The following is a 19,889-nucleotide window of genomic DNA, read 5'->3' as shown; positions in this document are numbered from 1 at the left end:
TGGATAAAAAACAGCACCTATAGCCATCAACAAATTACACTCACCCCAATATTTATCAAACTTCATTTTCATTTTCCCAACCAAATCCTTAATGAAGGAATCCTCATCATTTGCATGACTATCCAAGGCTGATTTGATTTTCTGAACTTCTTGAAGAAATAAATTTGAAGTAGGGTACTCACAACCTGAAACAAATTTGAATTCAGATACTCACAAGTCACAATCTAAAACAAATTTGAAGAAACAAGTTAAAAGAAACAAACCTGAAATAATGTGAGTAGCTATCCAGAAAGCATCTAAAATAGAGCAAACCTTGGTAACTTTAACCCAATCATCTTCTAACGGACAACTGTCGAAGAATGGATCATGATCATTTAACATCTTAAACGCTTCTTTAAACTTGAGTGCACAACTTAGCATCTCAAAAGTCGAGTTCCATCTTGTTTTACAATCACGGATCAATTTTCTATCTTTCAACTGTAATTGCTGCACACAATCTGCAAACTGTATATGTCTTGCCTCCGATCGGTTCACATATTCGACACTATCTCTAACATCCCTAATGACATGTCGAATCTCATCTAATCCATCTTGAACACACAAGTTCAAAATGTGTGCACAACATCGAACATGAAATAAACGACCTCCACATACCCAACTTCTTGATCTTTGAAGTGTATCCTTCATGTACCGAATTGCAGAATCATTACTAGTAGCATTATCAACCGTAATTGTAAAAACCTTCTTTTCAATTCCCCAATCTTTCATGCACCTAAATATAGCATCACATATCTGCAGACCCCCCCCCCCCCCCCCCCCGGTGGTGGAATATTGATAAAGCTTAAAACTCTCTTCTGCAATTTCCAACTAGAATCAATCCAGTGGCCAGTCACAACCATGTACTCAATCTTTTGGTTTTTTGATTTCCAACAATCCGTTGTCAAACTTACTTTGCTAACGGATTCAAGATTGTGGTTCAACTTTTTCTTTTCAAGTTCATAAACCTTCAAATAGTCTGATTTGTTTGTGCTTCTACTAATCTTTCTCCACTCTGGCATTCCTCGTTTCATCATGATGTTAAATCCTACTTCCTCCAAAATGTTAAATGGGTGCTCATGCATCATGATCCAATGAGCCGCAGACTCTCTCATTACTTCCATGTCAAACTTCCCATGATGTAATGGCGGAAGGGAAGATCAAACTCCATCACTAGGCAAAAAATTCAACTTAGTTTGTTGATCAACCACCTGCAAAACCAATACAATTAGTCAATTACTATAAATTTATTTCCATCTAGCTAACATTTAAGCTAATGAGAATTAAATAGTTACCTGTAAGTTTGCCTTTCTCTTAACACATTTCTCTTGATGCCTCTTGTAGCTAGTTGTCGTTCCAGTTTTAGTCAATGCAAAGTGATGATGACAATGATTGCACTTTACCTTCTTTATTCTATCTACATTGATCACTTCAAAATCAACCCACACACTTGAGGTTTTTTTCCTCTTGTTTGTTTGAAAATCTAATTGTTGTTCTACATCTTCATTTTTGGGTGTATCATGATCACCTAAATCTAATTCTATTCCTTCAGTTTGTCGCACTTCATTACTTTCACCAACCATACTGCTTGAAGTAGGTAGATTTTGCGGGATAGATGAATTCTCGGTAGACATAACTAATGGAAAACAATAATAAAATCAATAACTTGTTTAATTAATTTGAAATTTGGTTAAGATTTTAGTTGCAATTAACATCTATTTAAAGATTAATGAAACATAGAAGGAATGTGAGTGAACAAAAGACAATTCTAAATGTACATACAATTAACATCTATTCTAAACACAGAAGGATTTTAGTTGCAATTAACATCTATTCTAAACAGAAATTAGCACATTTTATTCCATATTTATTTTCTCTTACAGGCTTCTAGTTATGGAATTGTCCTAGGCTTTCATCTGTTTTCTTAATTGCACTCTTGATACCCTAACAACTTTATACTCCAATTATCTTACTAGAAGGATCAATCCCATTGCTTGTCCTATGTCAAAGTATAGAAATTTGCATCCCAAGTTAGTTAAGCAGACATCTTTACATTCTTAATAATTAATGATTACTTCATTTCGCTGTTTATGTTACATGTTATAGTCCATTGATTCCAAACAAATTGGAGTTCTAGTTCAAACAAGTAATCTGAGCATTCTTTCATCATGTTCAAATGTTTCAATGTTTTAATGTTTTAAATTTATCAAATCTGAAATCTGTAAATTTGTATCAAATCTGAAATCTGAAATCAGCCAAGTGAAAAGTATCAACACACCATGGTGTCCTATGTCAAAGTATAGAAATTTGCATCCCAAGTTAGTTAAGCAGAAATATATTCTTAATCCCTAAGGCACAAAATAAGCAGAAACATATTCTAATCCCTAATTTAAATATTTAATTAGAAACATACTCAGTAGTCAGTAAGTATCTTAGGCAGAAAATATAAACATACTAAGCTTAAAACAAAATTAATTACCTCACAGTTTGCACTTTGCACTAACTCAGCAAGTTTCGGCAGTTCGGCCTGGAAGTAGCAGAAGGAGGTGCCGGAGTGCCGGACCGTCGCCGGAGGCGGCGGAGTGGTGCTTGGCTGCTGCGTCACCGGCGGTGGCTACGAGACGGAACCGGAAGCAGCAGTCACGAGAGCCGCGCCTGAGGGAGTCCAGAGAGGCAGAGAGCTGAGAGCTAGCGGCAGCGGTGGACTTGGGTTCGGGCGTTCGGCTGCAACGTCGCCGGCGGTGGCTGTGAGAGGAAGCCGGCGACTCTTTAGAGAATCGAGAAGCGAGAGGGCGAGAAGCGAGAAGCGAGAATCAGAATAATTTGGGATTTTTGTCTTTAGGCCTTTAGGGTTTGACATTAAGAATTTAAGTATACATATTAATATATTATATTATATTATATATATAATATTATTTATTTACTTATGGCTCGCGAGCCAGCTCGACGAGCCATGAGCATATAACATATGAGCTCGAGCTCGGCTCGTTTGTCTAACGAGCCGGCTCGTTTGTCTAACGAGCCGGCTCGTGCTCGAATTGACCGGGCGCGATCCGTGCTTTGACCGAGCGGCTCCCGAACCGCTTGCGAGCCGCTCGGCTCATTTGCAGCCCCAATTAGGACCATGCATGAGCTATGTTTGTGCATTGGCTGTAATAGGATGTAAGATGCTATAAATAGCAATGTATTCTTCATTCTTGATTACAGAATCACGGCATTACAACTATACACACGAAACACCATCCAGCTATACACACGAAACACCATCCCTATGTTCTTATGCTAATTTCTTCCCGTCTGTGCTATCTATCGAACATATAACGATACCCTGGTCGTTAAATATCTTTAAGATAGTGTTCCACTGAACACGACACAGGCCTACCTCCACTTGTTCCGGTTCTGCGCTGCGCAAGCTTTATTCCAAGCCTACCTCCGCCGAGTCCTGTACGAAGCACGCCGCAGGTCTGTCCAAAGTATGTGAAAGACAACAAAACTGCGTGAGCCTCAATTCTTCAACGGGTAACAAATTCGATTTTTGACATGTTTTCTGGAGAAAAATCTGCAAAAAAGCTATCTGGGGACTATTACAAGGAAAGTATGGCTCCGATGACACCAGTAGGAGGAAGTACGTCGTGGGACGATGGCTGCATTTTCAGATGACCGAATCCAAAACCGTGGTGGAACAGGTACATGAATTCGACAATATGATTTCAAATATGCGAACTGAAAGTGCTGAAGTCAACGATGCGTTCCTGTGCGATGCACTCGTTGATAAGTTTCCTAATTCGTGGGTGGACTTCAAGAGTAAAATGAAACACGAGCAACGCGACTACACCCTCTAACAACTGATCGGTAGCATCAACATTGAAGAGGAAAATCACACAGTACAAAAGTCTAAATCCTTTTCTAATAATTCAAAAGCTAACGTTGTTGAAACTACAGGAAAGTATGATAGTAATAAAACAGGTGATCAAAATAAAAATCAAAAAAAGAATGCGAAAAATAGTAACAATTGCATCAAAAATGGAAAAATTCAGAAAAAAGGCAAGGGCGACGAGTGCTATGTTTGTGGGAAACGGGGACACCAAGCAGCACAGTGCTATCATCGTAAAGGGTCCAAAAATAAAAAATCAGAGAATGACGGATCCAAAAATCAAGCACATGTGGTAGAAACCACGGAGAATGACGAGGCCGTAGCAGTGGTGATTACTGAGATTAACATGGTCGGAGACCCAAACGAGTGGGTCGTGGACACGGGGGCATCTCGTCACTTCTGCAACAACAAGTCATTTTTCAAGGTGTTCGAGCCCGTTACTGGAGGAGAACTAGTCTTCATGGGGAACTCCAGCATTTCTAAGGTAAGTGGTAGAGGAAAAGTAGAGTTACTGCTTAATTCTGGCAAGAAGTTATTACTGAACAATGTGTTGTATGTTCCCTCTCTGCGTAGAAACTTAATTTCCAGGGGCCTACTTAATAAGGCCGGGATCAAAATTGTCCTTGAGTCAGACCGCTTGGTTATGACTCGATGTGGGACTTTTCTCGGAAAAGGGTATCTACGGGGGGGGGGGGGGGGGGGGGGGGGATATTTATGTTAGACATATCTATAATTGGACCAGAATCTATCAATAAGAATAATGCTTCCCCTTCGGCTTATATTACTGTTTCAGTTAATTTGTGGCATGGTAGATTAAGACACGTTGGCTCAAAGTGCTTAAATAGATTAAAAAGCCTAAATATATTGCCAAACTTGTCTAATGATGCATGCTCCCAATGTGAAACTTGTGCTGAAGTAAAATTTGCTAGGAAGCCCTTTTTTGCTGTAACTCATAGATCTTCCTCTGTGCTTGAATTGATTCACTCTGACCTAGCGGATTTTAAAACCACTGAAAGTAAAGGTGGAAAACGGTATTATATAACTTTTATAGATGACTATTCTCGTTTTACAAAACTATACCTCTTGGGATCAAAAGATGAAGCTGAACACAAGTTTGTGATTTTTAAAACGAGTTAATACCCAAAATCGTCCTCGACTATAGTGGTTTTTCTCAATTTCGTCCTAAACGACTTTGGTGACCTAATATCGTCCCAGACTTTTGTGTTTCGCTCAATTTAGTCCCAGATTTTTGTGTTTTTGCTCAATTTAGTCCCTCATTTGTTATTCTGTCCATTTGGTGTTAAATAAATAGACAATTCAGTAATTTTGATATTGACATCTCTTTACTCATAGACATGTGAACTGCGAAATCCCTTTTTTTTTTACGAATTACTCCAGAATTACTCCTAAAACTGTGAATATAAAATTTGATTTGCAGGTCCGGGAGTAAATCTGGGTGTAATTCGTACAAAAAAAGAGGAATTTCGTACTTCACAAGTTGAAAGTAAAGAGAGATCAATATTGATATTACTGAATTGTCCCTTAATTTAACACCAATTTGACGGAATAACAAATGGAGGACTAAATTGAGCGAAACACAAAAGTCTGGGACGATATTAGGTCACCAAAGTCGTTTAGGACGAAATTGAGAAAAACCACTATAGTCGAGGACGATTTTGGGTATTAACTCTTTTTAAAACTGAGGTAGAAAATCAATTAAACTTGAAAATAAAGAGGATTCGTTCTGACAGAGGTGGAGAGTATAAATCTTTTTCGCTAAAAACCTTATGTGCATAGCCAGATCAACTATAGAAGCAGAGTTCATAGCTTTAGATCTGGCTAGCCAAGAGGCTGAGTGGCTAAGAAATTTAATGGCAGACGTGCCGTTGTGGGGGAGTCTTGCTCCCGTCGTGCCCATTCACTGTGATTCTCAAATTGCCATCTGTGTGGCACAAAATAGTGTCTACAATGGAAAGAGGAGACACATTAGAGTCAGACATGAGTCTGTACGACAGTTAAATGGGGTAATCACAATGGAGTTTGTGAGATTTGAAAGGAATATAGCTGATCATTTCAAGAAAGTCCTAAATCGAAAGGCTATCCTTGATACGTCAAGGGAGATGGGATTAAAAGCCAATGAGGTGAGAAATTCATGATGGATACCACCTTGGTGGTTAAACGAAATCATGGAAAGACTCGCATTTATAAGCAGACTGTAAATCAGTCCGCTCGCCGTAGTCCACGATTGGCAGTCTATGGTGAAGTACACTCGGTGGAGTGGAATGTCTTTGCTGAGACAGACAAAACATGGTTAATATGTGGTTATCCACATAACTATATAAAGTGTACAACAAATAAAGCTAACAAGGTGCACATAAGTTCAAAATTCAACTAGCCGAAGAGTTCAAGATTATGTTCACTCTCGGGTAGTGGATTACTTAGTGCCACTACTTGTCAGTTCAAGTTTAACACACTAACATGAAAGATAGCTCTTGTTTGTTATGCTCAGCTGCTCTCCGTCAAGCCTTACACCTTCAAATGTGTGGGGGGTTGTTGGGAAGTATTCAAAGCAAAGGCTTCAAGTGGGAACCCATTTAATGATCATTTGATTAAAGTGAGTGTCCTACATTGCTTTGCTAGCTTTCCTTTCCTTCCCTTATATACTTGAACTCCCTAAAGAAGGCTTGAAGTGTTATGGAGAAGGAATAAGGGGAAAACCTCGCGTGCGCTGCCCGCCCGCTTGGCACGCGTGCGAGGTGTTGTGTGGAATAGTTTTGCTCGATCCTCTTTTGTGTTATGCTATTTTCGCACATTAGGACCATGCATGAGCTATGTTTGTGCATTGACTGTAATAGGATGTAAGATGCTATAAATAGCAATGCATTCTTCATTCTTGATTACAGAATCACGGCATTACATCTATACACACGAAACACCATCCCTATGTTCTTATGCTAATTTCTTCCCGTTTGTGCTATCTGTCGAAGATATAATGATACCCTGGTCGTTAAATATCTTTAAGATAGTGTTCCACTGAATACGACACAGGCCTACCTCCACTTGTTTCGGTTCTGCACTGCGCAAGCTTTATTCCAGGTATTCATCGTGCCTATTTTACCCAACAAAGGCAGCCCGTCTCCTTCCCACCGGAGAAGGTGACGGGTTCATCTTCTTTTTTTTTTTTCTTTTTTTTTTAAATTAATATTTTGATGGTTAAAAAAATAAATAATAAATATTAATATTTGACCACATTTAATGATGACGGACTTTTCTATTTGCACCACCTATAAAGCTTTTATACCTATTAAATAAGTAGTGTAAATATCAAATTGGGTGGTACAAATAGAATTACCCTTAGAGCATCTACATCAGAGGAGAAATGGGGGAGAATTCACTACTTTTGAGGCCAAAATGTCATGCTGGCAGAGAGAGAATCAAGAGAGAGAAGGGGTGGGGAGCATCTGCAAAGGTTTGGATATTACTCTGCTCAAGAAAAAGAATTAATGACGGAGGAAAGAGAACCAATAGAAAAATGACATGTTTATTTTTTATATATTTTTTTTATAAAATCAGTTTTGATTTTTTTTTCCCTCCCCTCTCACATTATTCTCTTTCCTACTCACTCTTACATTCTCCCCCTAATATCCCCAACTAATAACCCCAACTAATAAGGATGATCTTATAAAACTAGTTATTAAATGGGAAAAGTTGCCCAATATTAAATTCGATATTTTAAACAAGTAAAACTTCACAAATTTGGATCAGACAATTGCATCAATATATGTGAAAATGAACTGCTTCAATCATGTTGGGACGTGTCCCATCTATGACTCTATGTAATACTCCGTAATTTGCTTTCATGTGAATATGTTTGAAAAAAGAAAAGAGAAAAAATGGGAATTAAATTCACAAGTTTATTTGGATTTTGAAGTGGGATGTTTAGCTCACTAATGTCATCAAATGACATTACTACTTTTACATTAATATTTTAAAACTAATAAAACCCACACCATTACTCTCCGCTATACTACAATAACACACATTTTTTAAGAATTCACCCAATAATTTAAAAAAAAAAAAAACAAAAAAACAAAAAAAAAAAACAAAAAAAAAAAACTAAGAAATGGGAAGTGGAGCGCCATTCCAGCTTTCGAGGCATTCCAACAATGGATCAATGATTTTACCCGCACACAACGCCGTGAACACCTTGTCGCACTCTTCACCCGGCGACCTGACCTTCTCGCCGGTGAGAAGTTCGGTTCCGAGTCCCTCCCTCACAAACTTGTACAATGGGTAAGACCTGCAGTCCTTGATCTTGTTAGGAACGGCGGAGTTCCCGCTCTCCACGGCGGCTCTCGCGGCCTCCACTTCCTTGGGCAAAACGGCTCTGAGTTCGTCCTCAAACGCCGCGATCTTCTGGAAAATGGAGGTCCCTTCGTCCTTCTCTTTCTCGCCGTTTTGCAGGGCGTGATCGACCAGTACTTGCCGGAGTTTCTGCACCAATGGGTAGGTTTCGCTGCAGGGATCGTCGGCGTAGGCGAAGACGTATTCTCTGTCCACCACTCGCAGCAAGTCCTTCTCGCAGAACCTCGACGGGTGAAGCTCCCCGTTGACGCCGGTGGTGAGAGTCCTCTTCGCCACTTGGCTCACGCTGTTCTTCACCGCATGCTTCACGTTCTCCTCCACATGCCTCAGATCAATCGCTTGACACAGCCCCACCAGATACGTCGACGACATGAGTTTCAGCACCTCCACCGCCTCCGCCGTCTTCCTCGCCGAGATCAGCCCCAGGGAGTTAACGTCCTGGTTGTGCTGCTCAGCGCTCTGGACATGGTTAGTCACGGGATTAGCCAAGAACTGAAGCTCGGAGCAGTAGGAAGCCATAGCGATTTCAGCGCCCTTTAACCCATAGTCCAGGCTAGGGTTCCGGCTGGCGGTGAGATTGGACGGTAAGCCGTTGTTGTAATAATCGTTAACGAGCTCGGAGAACTGCGCGAATATGAGTTTTCCGATTGAAGCTAGGGCTAGTCTTGCATTGTCCATCGACACGCCGATTGGGGTTCCCTGGAAGTTGCCGCCGTGCAAGGCCTTGTTCCTTGAAACGTCGATGAGGGGGTTGTCGTTGACGGAGTTGATCTCCCTCTCGATCATCTTGGTGGCGGCCCGAATAACTTCAATCTGCGGGCCGAGCCACTGGGGAGACGTGCGGAGAGCGTAGCGGTCCTGTTTGGGCTTCTGCAACGGGTCAATCTCGTGGAGATTCTGGGCGGATTTGACGTAAGAGCTGCCGTCTAAGATGTGCTCCATGATCGCTGCCGCTTCGATCTGGCCGGGATGGTGCTTCAGTTTGTGCGTCAAATGGTCCGTGAATTCCGGCTTTCCGTTCATAACTTCTGCGAAGATTGCGGAGAGAACCTCCGACAAAACCGCGAGGACGTTGGCCTCGAAGAGAACCATGGACGCCATGCCGGACCCCACCGCGGTTCCGTTCACGAGCGCCAGCCCTTCCTTGGGCTGCAGCTCAAAGAATCCGACGTCAAGGCCGGCGGCGCGGAAGGCCTGTTCAGCGGTGAGGGAATCTCCGTTGGGGCCCGCCGCCTTGGAATTGGGGCGGCCGGTGAGCAGACCGGCGATGTAGGATAAGGGGACGAGGTCGCCGGAGGCGGTGATGGTGCCGCGGAGGGGCAAGCATGGGGTGATGTTGTGGTTGAGGAATTTGGTTATGGCTTCCAAGATCTCAAACCTTATCCCTGAGTAGCCTTGAAGAAGGGTGTTGATTCTCACAAGCATGGCGGCCCTGGTTGCAGAGTGTGGCAGCGTGTGACATGAATCTCCTCCATTTCCAAAGATTCCGGCATTCAAAAACCTGCCCAACACAAAATTTAAGATTGAGTCCAATACACATAATGGATTTGAGTTTATAATCAAATTTCTCACCAAAATCCTTTATACTCATCCCTCATTTTGTGTCTACTTGAATTAACAAGATTTAGTTAAATTTATTTTTAATTTAATTTTTTATAATATTAATTTAGTATTAGTATATAAAATTTAGAAAAAAAATTATTTACCCTTTCTAAATTTCTTCTAATATTTTTTTTCATAATGTGGCTTATATTTATTGAGTGTCAAATTGGCAGATTCTACAAACTTTTAATTAAATACTTAGATACAACCACACAATGGGAGGGGAAATTGGGAGGGATAATTTTAGGAAGAATACTAATATTACTCTAAAATTTATATATTTATAAATTACATTAAAAAATACTATTTAGCAAAAAATTTAAATTTAAAATTAAAAAAAAAACAAAAAAAGAAGTTAATTTGTTTAATGAATAGTAAATATGATAAAAGATAATACTCCATAATATATAAAAGACAAAATATATTATTACAAGTAGTTAAGTTGATTCTCCGTAAAAAATTTCACTCAAAAGACTCATAATAGAATTTTGGAGTCATAGTGTGCACTCACTCGTGTGATGGTTCGTTGTGAGGATCGAAAACATGGAGGAATTTCGCCTTCTTGCATCCAAGGAGACAAACGGTTGAATCTAAGGAATTAATTATTATTTTTTATGCAACTAAATATTGAATCTTATCCTCAAAAAAAAAAAAAATTAAATCTTGATCGGAAACATGTGCCACGAGACGACTAAACAAAAATCACGTGGCAGAGCGTTGACTAGATCTCCTAAATCAATCGCGCATTCGTGAATCTTGAATATTCCTCTTTTGTCAATTACTATATTTTTGGTTTTCTTTTACTTGTTATTTTTAGAATTTTTATGTTTTAATTAGATTTTTATAATAACTTATTACTTTAAAATTCTAAAATTCAAAAATCTGATTAAAATAACTTTTTCCATCAATTTTTTAAAAAGTCATTTTGAATGTAATCAACTATCAGCAAACAATTAATTTACAAAACACTTTTCTAAAATCAGTTAATACTATTAACTAATCAACTTATTAACTCAATCGGCTAACATCTATTTACCAAACACTCTCAATATTTATTTTAAAATTTTCTAAATATTTACCGTCCAAAGAATTTAAGCTCTCACCATCGGAATTCAAATCTATAACTATCCATTTAGAATGATAACTTAGATGTCATCAGATTATATAATAGATGGATAGTTAGCTTTAAAAATTATTTAATAACATGATTATTAATATTTAAAAACACTCTGTAAAACTTGCAACAAATATCAGGATTATTGATATTCGTTAAAATGAAGTAATCATATTTATTTAAAATTAAAAATTAAATCATATTCAAAAAGTATAAACTTTTAAATAAAAAAATTATACAAATACTATCAACCATAATTTATATTTTTCATGTTAAATTATAAAAATTTCTAAAGTCTTGTTTAGCACTATACCATGACGTAACTGGTCGCATCTATGTATGATATTTCGTATATTTGTCGATATCTTAAAAATCCCTTGACATTTATTCTCTATGTATAAGTGAGTGGTTCAAAAACTTTTGTTAATTATATATATATATATATATATATATATATATATATATATATATATATATAAAACCATTATTTTAAATTTCGTCAATTAAATTCTCTAATCATTATTTTATAGTGATCATTAATTACCTTAAAAGATTTAATTATTTAAATTTAAAATAATTGAAGGTTCAATTAGTTTAAATTAAAAATTAAAAACTAAATTCACATTTGTAAAACAATTGATGATCTAAAATAATGATTTTCCCTTAAAACTAAGGATGGTAATTTGTGTCATAATTCAAGCAATTTAAAGATAAATAGAAGTTGTTATGTATACCTAATGAGCTCCTTCTGAAGAGCGCCGCCCTGCTTGGTGCGGCGGTGGGAGGTGGCGCCGAAGCCGGTGGTGACACCATAGCTATCAGTGCCTTTGCCCATGCTCTCCATCACCCAATCACTGCTAGCCTTAACGCCGGCCCGAGCCTCCTCCGACAGCTCCACCGTGACGGCATTATTATCGCGGGAGGCGATAGCCGCCACCTGGGCCACCGTCAGCGTCTCGCCGCCGAGCTTCACCACCGGCTTCCTGAACTCCGCCACCATCCGCTTCACCTCCTCCAGGTGGCTCCCCTTCACGGCCTCCGCCGCCGCGCCCCAATTCAACGGGTCCACTTTCACGCAGAACTCCATAGCTTCCTTCTTCTGGTGGGTTCCGTTTTGGACTATAGCGGCCATTATGTTTTTTCTCAGGGACTGTGGTGAAATGGTTCAAGAAATGTTAGGGGGAATAATGGGATTTGGAGAAAATTGAGGGATTGAGAGATGAGAAGATGAGGGAGGTATATATATATATATATATATATATATATATATATAAAGATGCAGGGGAGAGAGAGATCGGTGAGGAATATGGCTATGGGATGGTAGCGAGGTAGGTAAGGGCTGTGGTGCAAATAAAGACACCAATTTTGTTAGGTAAGTGTAAAGATGGAAGAGGAAGACAGATACCAACGTAATGGAGGAGACTTCCAATTTGGGGTAGTTGGGAACAACTTTGGGAGATTAATCTTGGCCGTTGATCTAGAGGGGAATTGAAGATTTTGTAAACGTTGATGTAACATGCAATATAATGTGTGTGTGGTGTGTGTCTATTTTTTTTAGGGGTTGGTTGAGTGGAAATTTTGTGTTTATACATGTCAGAATCTTGGTGAAGTTTTCACAACATTTAAGATGTTTTAATTTTAATTTGGATAATGGTATAGAGATCAAAATTTTCTTTAAGTGTCAATAAATTATTTTATTTTTTATCTATTGGTTATCGATTATCATGAATTAACTGATACATCCCCCATTAAAAAATAAATGTACTTATTAATCAAATACGAATTATATATTGTTATATCAATATATAATGAAATATTTTTTTTTTATCCTTATAGCATTATCCTTTTAGTTTTGACATTTTTTTGTGTGATGTAAAATAACTATGATTAAGTGTATAATTTTTTTTTTTTTTTTTTTTTTTGAAAATAAGTGTATAAATATGATTAAGGGTATATTTTGAAGAGTAATGAGATTAGAGCGATTATAACGGTAGCGTAAGATTGGAGCAATTGAAAGGATAAATTTCTTTATAAAAATTATTGAAGAATACTTAAAGCAATAAACCACTCTTGTTGCGTTTCGGCCTATCAACTCGTTAGTTGTTTCGCGTTGTCTGTATGGTAATAACTCGAGTTTTGTATGCATGTGTATACGTGTGTAGAATAAAGCAATAAAATGGGAGAAGGAGAAGAAAACAATTGAGCACTACAACCATGTAACTATGTAAGTGTGTAGTCTTTCATTCACCGGAAAATTATATCATGCACCACGGTGCATGATCAATCATGCACCGCGTGTCTTTTTTTAAATGAAAAGAAACGGTGTTTGTTTTCTGCTGTTTCGCACCCTTTTGCAAAAAGTAACCCTGTTATTCAGTGTCATTTTGTATACACTGCAGTTTCAGTTCAACACAACTACAGTTTCAGTTTGATATAACTATAGTTTCATTCGATATTTATAGACTCAAATATGTGAAAATTTTATTTAATTTTATTTTATATACACTATAGTTTCATTAAAACACAACTACATGATCATTTTGATATAATTACAGCTTCATTGTACAATATACACCCAAATATGTGAAATGTTATTCATCTTCATTTTGTATACACTGCAGTTTCATTTCACTATAACTACAGTATCATTTTGATATAACTGCAGTGTCGGTTTAGATATACTGTAGTATCAGTTGGTGTTTAATACACCAAACAAGCGGACTCCGTTAACTATAACGGCGGGCCGTTTCTTTTACTTAAAGAAACGGCGCCGTTTTTTACCACGGTGCACATGCACCGCGGTCTATGATATAACGACTGCCATTCGCCTTCACTCACTTATATAGTGATCATATAGAACATTTCAAGTACACAACATCAATACATGATTAAAGGCTAAGCTAGTGAAAGGTCTAATAGTTTAATGACCATAAATATAAATTGAGTTATTACTCATTTTGGTCCCTCAACTATTAGCTAATACGCAATTTAGTCCCAAACTATTAAGACTACCGAATTTAGTCCTCTAACTTGTGAAATCATACCCAATTTTGTCTTCCGTTACAATTGTCATCCATCCACCCTTAAAGAAAGGGGCAAAAACGTTATTTTATCATAATTGAGGGACCAAAATGAGTATTAACATAATCGAGGGACCAAAATGGGTATTATTATTATTATTATTATTATTATTATTATTATTATTATTATTATTATTATTATTATTATTTGATATTGGGACTAATATGTAAAATCTCTATAAATTATTATTATTATTATTATTATTATTATTATTATTATTATTATTATTATTATTATTATTATTATTATTATTATTATTATTATTGATATTTGATATTGGAACTGAATATATAATCTAATATGTAAAATCTCTATAAATTCGTAATGTTGTTATTGTATATTTTCTCATGGAGTTATTATTATATGCATTGTTTTAATTAAATTTATTATTATCTGTATTATTTTTAGGATTTAAAACTTTAGCTTTAAAAAGTTCAGTTAATTGGTTAACCGACCGATTAACCCAAAAAAAAAAAAAAAAAATTCAATTTGGTTAATTCGGTAATACAAAGTTCAGTTCAGTTAACAGTTAAATTTTTAAAAATTTCGGTTAAAACAGTTCGGTTAACCGACTGCACACCCCTAGTCTTGATATACAAAACTAAACTAAGAGCAACCCTATCTATTATTTTTTGTTGATTTTTGTAGGGTCGAATATGAGTTGCAGGATAGAGAAGAAAGAGAGAGAGTGTGCATTTTAAACTCCTGAGTGATAATGGTTTTTGTGGGCCCCAAGAGGGAGAAAAAAAATAGAGAAAAGACCTTGCATGATTTTTTGTGGTACATTTTAGTTATTAAAATAATAGGTAGTAATATGGTGGCAGGAGACACCAATGTCAAATATAATAATAATAATAATAATAATAATAATAATAATAATACCCATTTTGGTCTCTCGACTATGTTAATGCCCATTTTGGTCCCTTGACTATGATAAAATGACGCTTTTGCCTCTCTCTATAACGGTGGATGGATGGCAATTGTAACGGAGGACCAAATTGGGTATGATTTCACAAGTTAGAGGACTAAATTGGGTACTTTTAATAGTTTGGGACTAAATTGCGCATTAGCTAATAGTTGAGGGACCAAAATGGGTATTAACTCATATAAATATTTACAACACTCCCCCTTGGCCATTAAATAATTATACTCGTGCCTCGTTAAAAATCTCGCTAGAAAAACCCTGTGGGAAAAACCTAGTCGAGGAAAAGAGTACATGTAGTATAAAGTATGGGTTGCATCGGTTGCCTCGTTAAAAACCTTGGCCTAAGAAAACTCAGTGGGAGAAAGACTTAGCTAAGGGAAAAAGAGTACAACTGTAAGCCTTCCGGGCATCATCTTCCAGATTTAAACTTTAGAGTTTGTCGCTCCCCCTGAAAACAACAGTCTTCCTAGCCTTCGCATCCCAATTTTATAAACGTACTTCTCAATGGTGGATGTAGGCAGGGTCTTAATGAACAAATCTGCCAGATTTTCACTAGAGCGAACCTTTTCAATGAGTATCTTACCACTCTTCTAGAATTCATGTGGGTAAAAGAATTTAGGAGCGATATGTTTAGTAAGGTCTCCTTTTTTTTTTTTTTTTTTTTTTGAAGGCAAACCAATGTGGTTATATTAGAGATAAACCGAAATAGAGTCAAGAGGGACAGAGTCCCAATACATAGCCGTAGTCTGATCAAAAGCTGCGGATGCTAAAGTATGAGCTAATAAATTCTGCGATCTAGGAACAAAATTAACAGAGCAGGTAAAAAAAGTAGACATGCTAGCTTTGCAGCTATGAATAACATATCTATGATCGAGGCGGAGTCCCTGGTGAGGATAAGTAGCATTTCAACGTATGGCAATCTGTATAAAGTTGGATGGCCTGTTCACCACGCGCTCGTAACCATGATAACGCTTCTTTGCACGCAACTGCTTCAGCCATGAGGGGGGGATAAACAACTTGGTAAGGGGATGCTGAATGCCGCAACGTAGCTTCTGTCCTCGTCGAGCAAAATTGCACCCACTGTGGCCGAATTTACGGAATGATGATATCTGGCGTCAACATAACACCTCCTTGGCCGTGCAGTAGCCGCTTTCACCATAGCTGTAGATGTCGAGGCAGCAGCGTCGGGTGGCAGCGGCAGTGGGAGGCCGGCGGTATCGGCTGCAGCAGTGTCGTCGGCCATCCTTGCGGCGGTTGTGCAGTGGACAGCTCGCCATGCTTGCATGTTGGCAACTGTCATAGTAATTAGCTTCCCGGGCAACGGTAAACAGGCATCCCAAACCGCTCCATTTCGTGCTCTCCAGATGTGATATAGTATTGCAGCTGCATATATAATTTCATTAGTGTCTAGAACATTTAAGATTGCACTAAACCACTCATGGAAAACATTTGTCACAATATTGGGGATTGGAAGGTTAGATCAGGCCCATATGGAACTTGCATAACCACACGTTACTAATGAGTGCATAGTGTCCTCTTGCATGATTCCACACATGGCACAAGTTGGATCAACATCCACCCTCTTTATAAGCAAATTGGTGGTAGTGGGAAGGATATTACTTATAGCTCTCCATAAAAATGTCTTCCATTTTGGGGGTATTTTTAGCTTCCATAGGGTAAGCCATTTATCAAATTCCCCATTATTGCTACTTGTATAATTTCCAATAATTTGCCTGCAACCGTTCTTTACAGAATAGCATCCGTTCAGGTCCCCATGACAGTACTATACATCATCATACTCTGGAGAAACTGGTATCTTTAGAATTCTAGGCACGTCACTTGGTTGGAAGATATCAACTACAATTTGAGGGTCCCAAGTCCCAGTATCCTGATCAATCAATCCTTCCACTTTAGCTCCTGATAACTGGGGTGGCATCTCCATATGGATCATAGGGTCTAAGTGCTCCCATATTAAGGTAGAATTTTCATTCCCAATACGGCGTCTCACCCCACCACATACCATATCTTTAGCTGCCATAATACTGCGCCAACAATAGCTTGGATTATTTCCTAAGGATGCTTCAAAGAAAGTCTGATTAGGATAATATCTTGCTTTATAAACACGGGATACTAAAGAGCCAGTGTTAGTAAGCATCCTCTATGTCTGTTTACCTAGCATTGCCAAATTAAATGCTCACAGATCTTTGAATCCCAGACCTCCATATTTCTTTGGGATACACAATCTATCCCATGCTTTCCAGTGAATGCCCCGGTCAGTACTTGATCCCCCCAATAACGATTCAGTACTCGTTTAATGGCTGTGCAAACAGATATAGGTAGCAAAAAAACCCTCATTGAAAAAGTAGGCATAGCCTGAGCTACACTTTTTCAATAGGATATCTTTCCCCGCCTGTGACAGTAGTTTCTTATTCCATGACCCAATTCGCTGCCTGATTTTATCCTCAATATACGCAAAAACTGCTTTCTTATTCCTCCCAACAAATGATGGCAAGCCTAGATATTTTCCAAAATTAGGAGCCCGGACAACTCCTAAAATCTGTGCCACTTCCTCCCTACATGTATTCTTACTATAGCATATACTGGATTTATTATAATTGACCACCTGTCCTGACAATTTCTCATAAACAGATAAACAGTTCTTAATCTCTGTAGCTTCCTGCATATTAGCGTTGAAGAACAATAGGTTATCATCTGCAAAAAATAAGTGTGAGATCTGGGGGGGGGAGGGGGGGGGGAGGGGGGGGGGGGCTTAGCAACCCTGCACCCATGAATCAAGCCATCATCTTGTGCCTGCTGTAGTAACAAAGAAAGCCCATCCGCACAGATAATGAACAGATAGGGGGATATGGGATCACCCTGCCTTAATCCACGCGTGGGCGTGACCGGATTACTCCTGGATCCATTAATTAGAAAATTATAGGATACAGTAGAAACACACATCATAATTAGCTCTACCCACCTATCATCAAAGCGCAGTGCCATAATCATTCCTCGTAAAAAGGGTCACTCAATTCGGTCTTAAACTTTGGCCATATCCAATTTTAGGACTCCCCAACCAACCGCCCCACATTGCTTCCTATTCAAGAAGTGCCCTACCTCTGCAGCTATTAGTATATTATCTGTGATAAGTCTATCAGGTATAAAAGCACTTTGTGACTCAGATATAATATTCTCCATGATAGGTTTCATCCTGTGAGTAATCATTTTAGCCATAACTCTGTAAACCACATTACTCAAAGCTATTGGCCTTAGATCAGTGACCAGTTCAGGAGTATTTTTCTTAGGAATTAGCACAACATCCGTTTCATTTAAACCAGGGGGAAAGGAACCAGAATTTAAGCAATTCACTATAAAATTTGAAACATCCCCACCCACCACATCCCAGAAGTGCTGATAAAAACCCGAGTTCATTCCATCCGGGCCAGGGACTTTTTCCAAGTACATTGCAAACAGAGCATCTTTGACGTCATCTATCTCAAAGGGTCTAAGTAACATTTCATTTTGAGCCTGGGTAACCCGTGATGCCACTTTCTCAAACAAATAATTTCCGTTGACAGGATTACCAGAACAAAATATTTTATCAAAATAATCCAGAATAATGTTCCTCATTGCATTTCTTTCCACCCAATCCCCACTATCATTCATAAGTCTAGATAAACTATTCTCTTTTCTACGGTGAGAGGCATACCTGTCATAGAACTTTGTGTTGGCATCGGCGTTCTTAAGCAGTGCTGCTTGGCTCTCTGTCTCCAGTAAACATCCTCTTGAGCTTCCATACTACTCAATTTCGTCTCCAAGTGTTGGAACTCAGCTAATGAGGCTGTGTCAGTGAGTCCTCTGATGTGCAACTGCTCTTTGCGTAGATTCATGATCTGTTCTCCAAACTTATGAAAACGATCATCGCCCCACCTCGACAAACGATCTCCACAATAAAGAATACAATCCTGAAAGCCCATATTTCTCCCATCTTCCCACGCCGTTTCCACCACCCCTCTGCATCCCTCATCATGCAGCCATGCCATCTCAAAATGGAAACCCCTTTTTCTTCTACCTCCTTGTCTACTATGGTCATGGATCCCTAGGAATAAGGCAGAGTGGTCTGATTCCCTTGTCAAAAAATTAGTCACACTAGCCCCACGCACAACACCACACCAACTCTCCGTAGCTAGTACCTTATCCAGTCTTTCCTCAATCCAGTTCACCGTCCCTTTTCCTTTTTCCCAAGTAAACTGGTACCCATTCATTGGTAGCTGAGATAATCCACACTATTGAACAACATCCCCAAAACCATGAAGGAGGTTGTCTGGATGCGGATTACCCCCTCGTTTCTCATACTGAAACAGGAGATCATTAAAGTCGCCCACCATAACCCATGGTAGGTCATATCTTGGTGCTAACAAGTTAATTAACTCCCATGCTTCATGCCGCCTGTTGAGGTCCGGATAGCCATAGTAACATGTCATACGCCAATTTGGAAAACCAGTGATACTAACCTCCACATCAATATGATTCCTCGAAAAACTCATGAGCCTTACCGTGTTATTCTTCTTCCACAGCAAAGAAAGTCCACCACTCAATCTAATATTATCAACAAAAAACAACCCATCAAAACCAAGTTTGACATGAATACGTTCAGCATGTATACGTCCCACCTTAGTTTCCATGAGAAAAACAAAATCCGGCTTCTTACGTGACACAAGGTCAACGACTTCGCGAACTGTTCGTGGATTGCCTAAGCCACGACAGTTCCAGATGAGGGTACTCATGATGATGGGCGGGTCTGGGAACCAGAACCCGCCATAGACAAGTTTTTTGAAACCTCTGTCATTGCAATATCACGATTCGTATCCTCTGTGCATGCTATCCTCATC

General features: G+C 38.6%; 3 protein-coding genes and 1 long non-coding RNA gene across 4 annotated transcripts; all 4 read right to left on the bottom strand.

The window, feature by feature from the left end:
* Nucleotides 1-67: 67 nt before the first annotated feature.
* Nucleotides 68-312, bottom strand: LOC109192686. The gene is made up of 2 exons (XR_002056139.1): nucleotides 264-312; nucleotides 68-185 (listed from the first exon to the last, which is right to left on the bottom strand). It is a non-coding gene; the product is annotated as an uncharacterized LOC109192686 (long non-coding RNA).
* A 7,492-nt stretch (nucleotides 313-7,804) lies between these two features.
* Nucleotides 7,805-12,395, bottom strand: LOC109192698 (phenylalanine ammonia-lyase-like). The gene is made up of 2 exons (XM_019343401.1): nucleotides 11,726-12,395; nucleotides 7,805-9,776 (listed from the first exon to the last, which is right to left on the bottom strand). The coding sequence occupies exons 1-2, from the start codon at nucleotides 12,121-12,123 to the stop codon at nucleotides 8,027-8,029; spliced, it is 2,148 nt and encodes a 715-aa protein (XP_019198946.1). The 5' UTR covers nucleotides 12,124-12,395; the 3' UTR covers nucleotides 7,805-8,026.
* A 3,593-nt stretch (nucleotides 12,396-15,988) lies between these two features.
* On the bottom strand, nucleotides 15,989-17,035 carry LOC109192681. Its single transcript, XM_019343374.1, has 3 exons — nucleotides 16,797-17,035; nucleotides 16,495-16,730; nucleotides 15,989-16,380 (listed from the first exon to the last, which is right to left on the bottom strand). The coding sequence occupies exons 1-3, from the start codon at nucleotides 17,033-17,035 to the stop codon at nucleotides 15,989-15,991; spliced, it is 867 nt and encodes a 288-aa protein (XP_019198919.1).
* Nucleotides 17,036-18,659: 1,624 nt separating this feature from the next.
* LOC109192679 lies at nucleotides 18,660-19,262 on the bottom strand. Its single transcript, XM_019343373.1, has one exon. The coding sequence runs from the start codon at nucleotides 19,260-19,262 to the stop codon at nucleotides 18,660-18,662; it is 603 nt and encodes a 200-aa protein (XP_019198918.1).
* Nucleotides 19,263-19,889: the final 627 nt, after the last annotated feature.

Source organism: Ipomoea nil, unplaced genomic scaffold (genome assembly GCF_001879475.1).
Source record: "Ipomoea nil cultivar Tokyo-kokei standard unplaced genomic scaffold, Asagao_1.1 scaffold1830, whole genome shotgun sequence".
NCBI classification, from domain to species: Eukaryota; Viridiplantae; Streptophyta; class Magnoliopsida; order Solanales; family Convolvulaceae; genus Ipomoea; species Ipomoea nil.
This window is presented reverse-complemented; position numbering and strand designations above follow the sequence as displayed.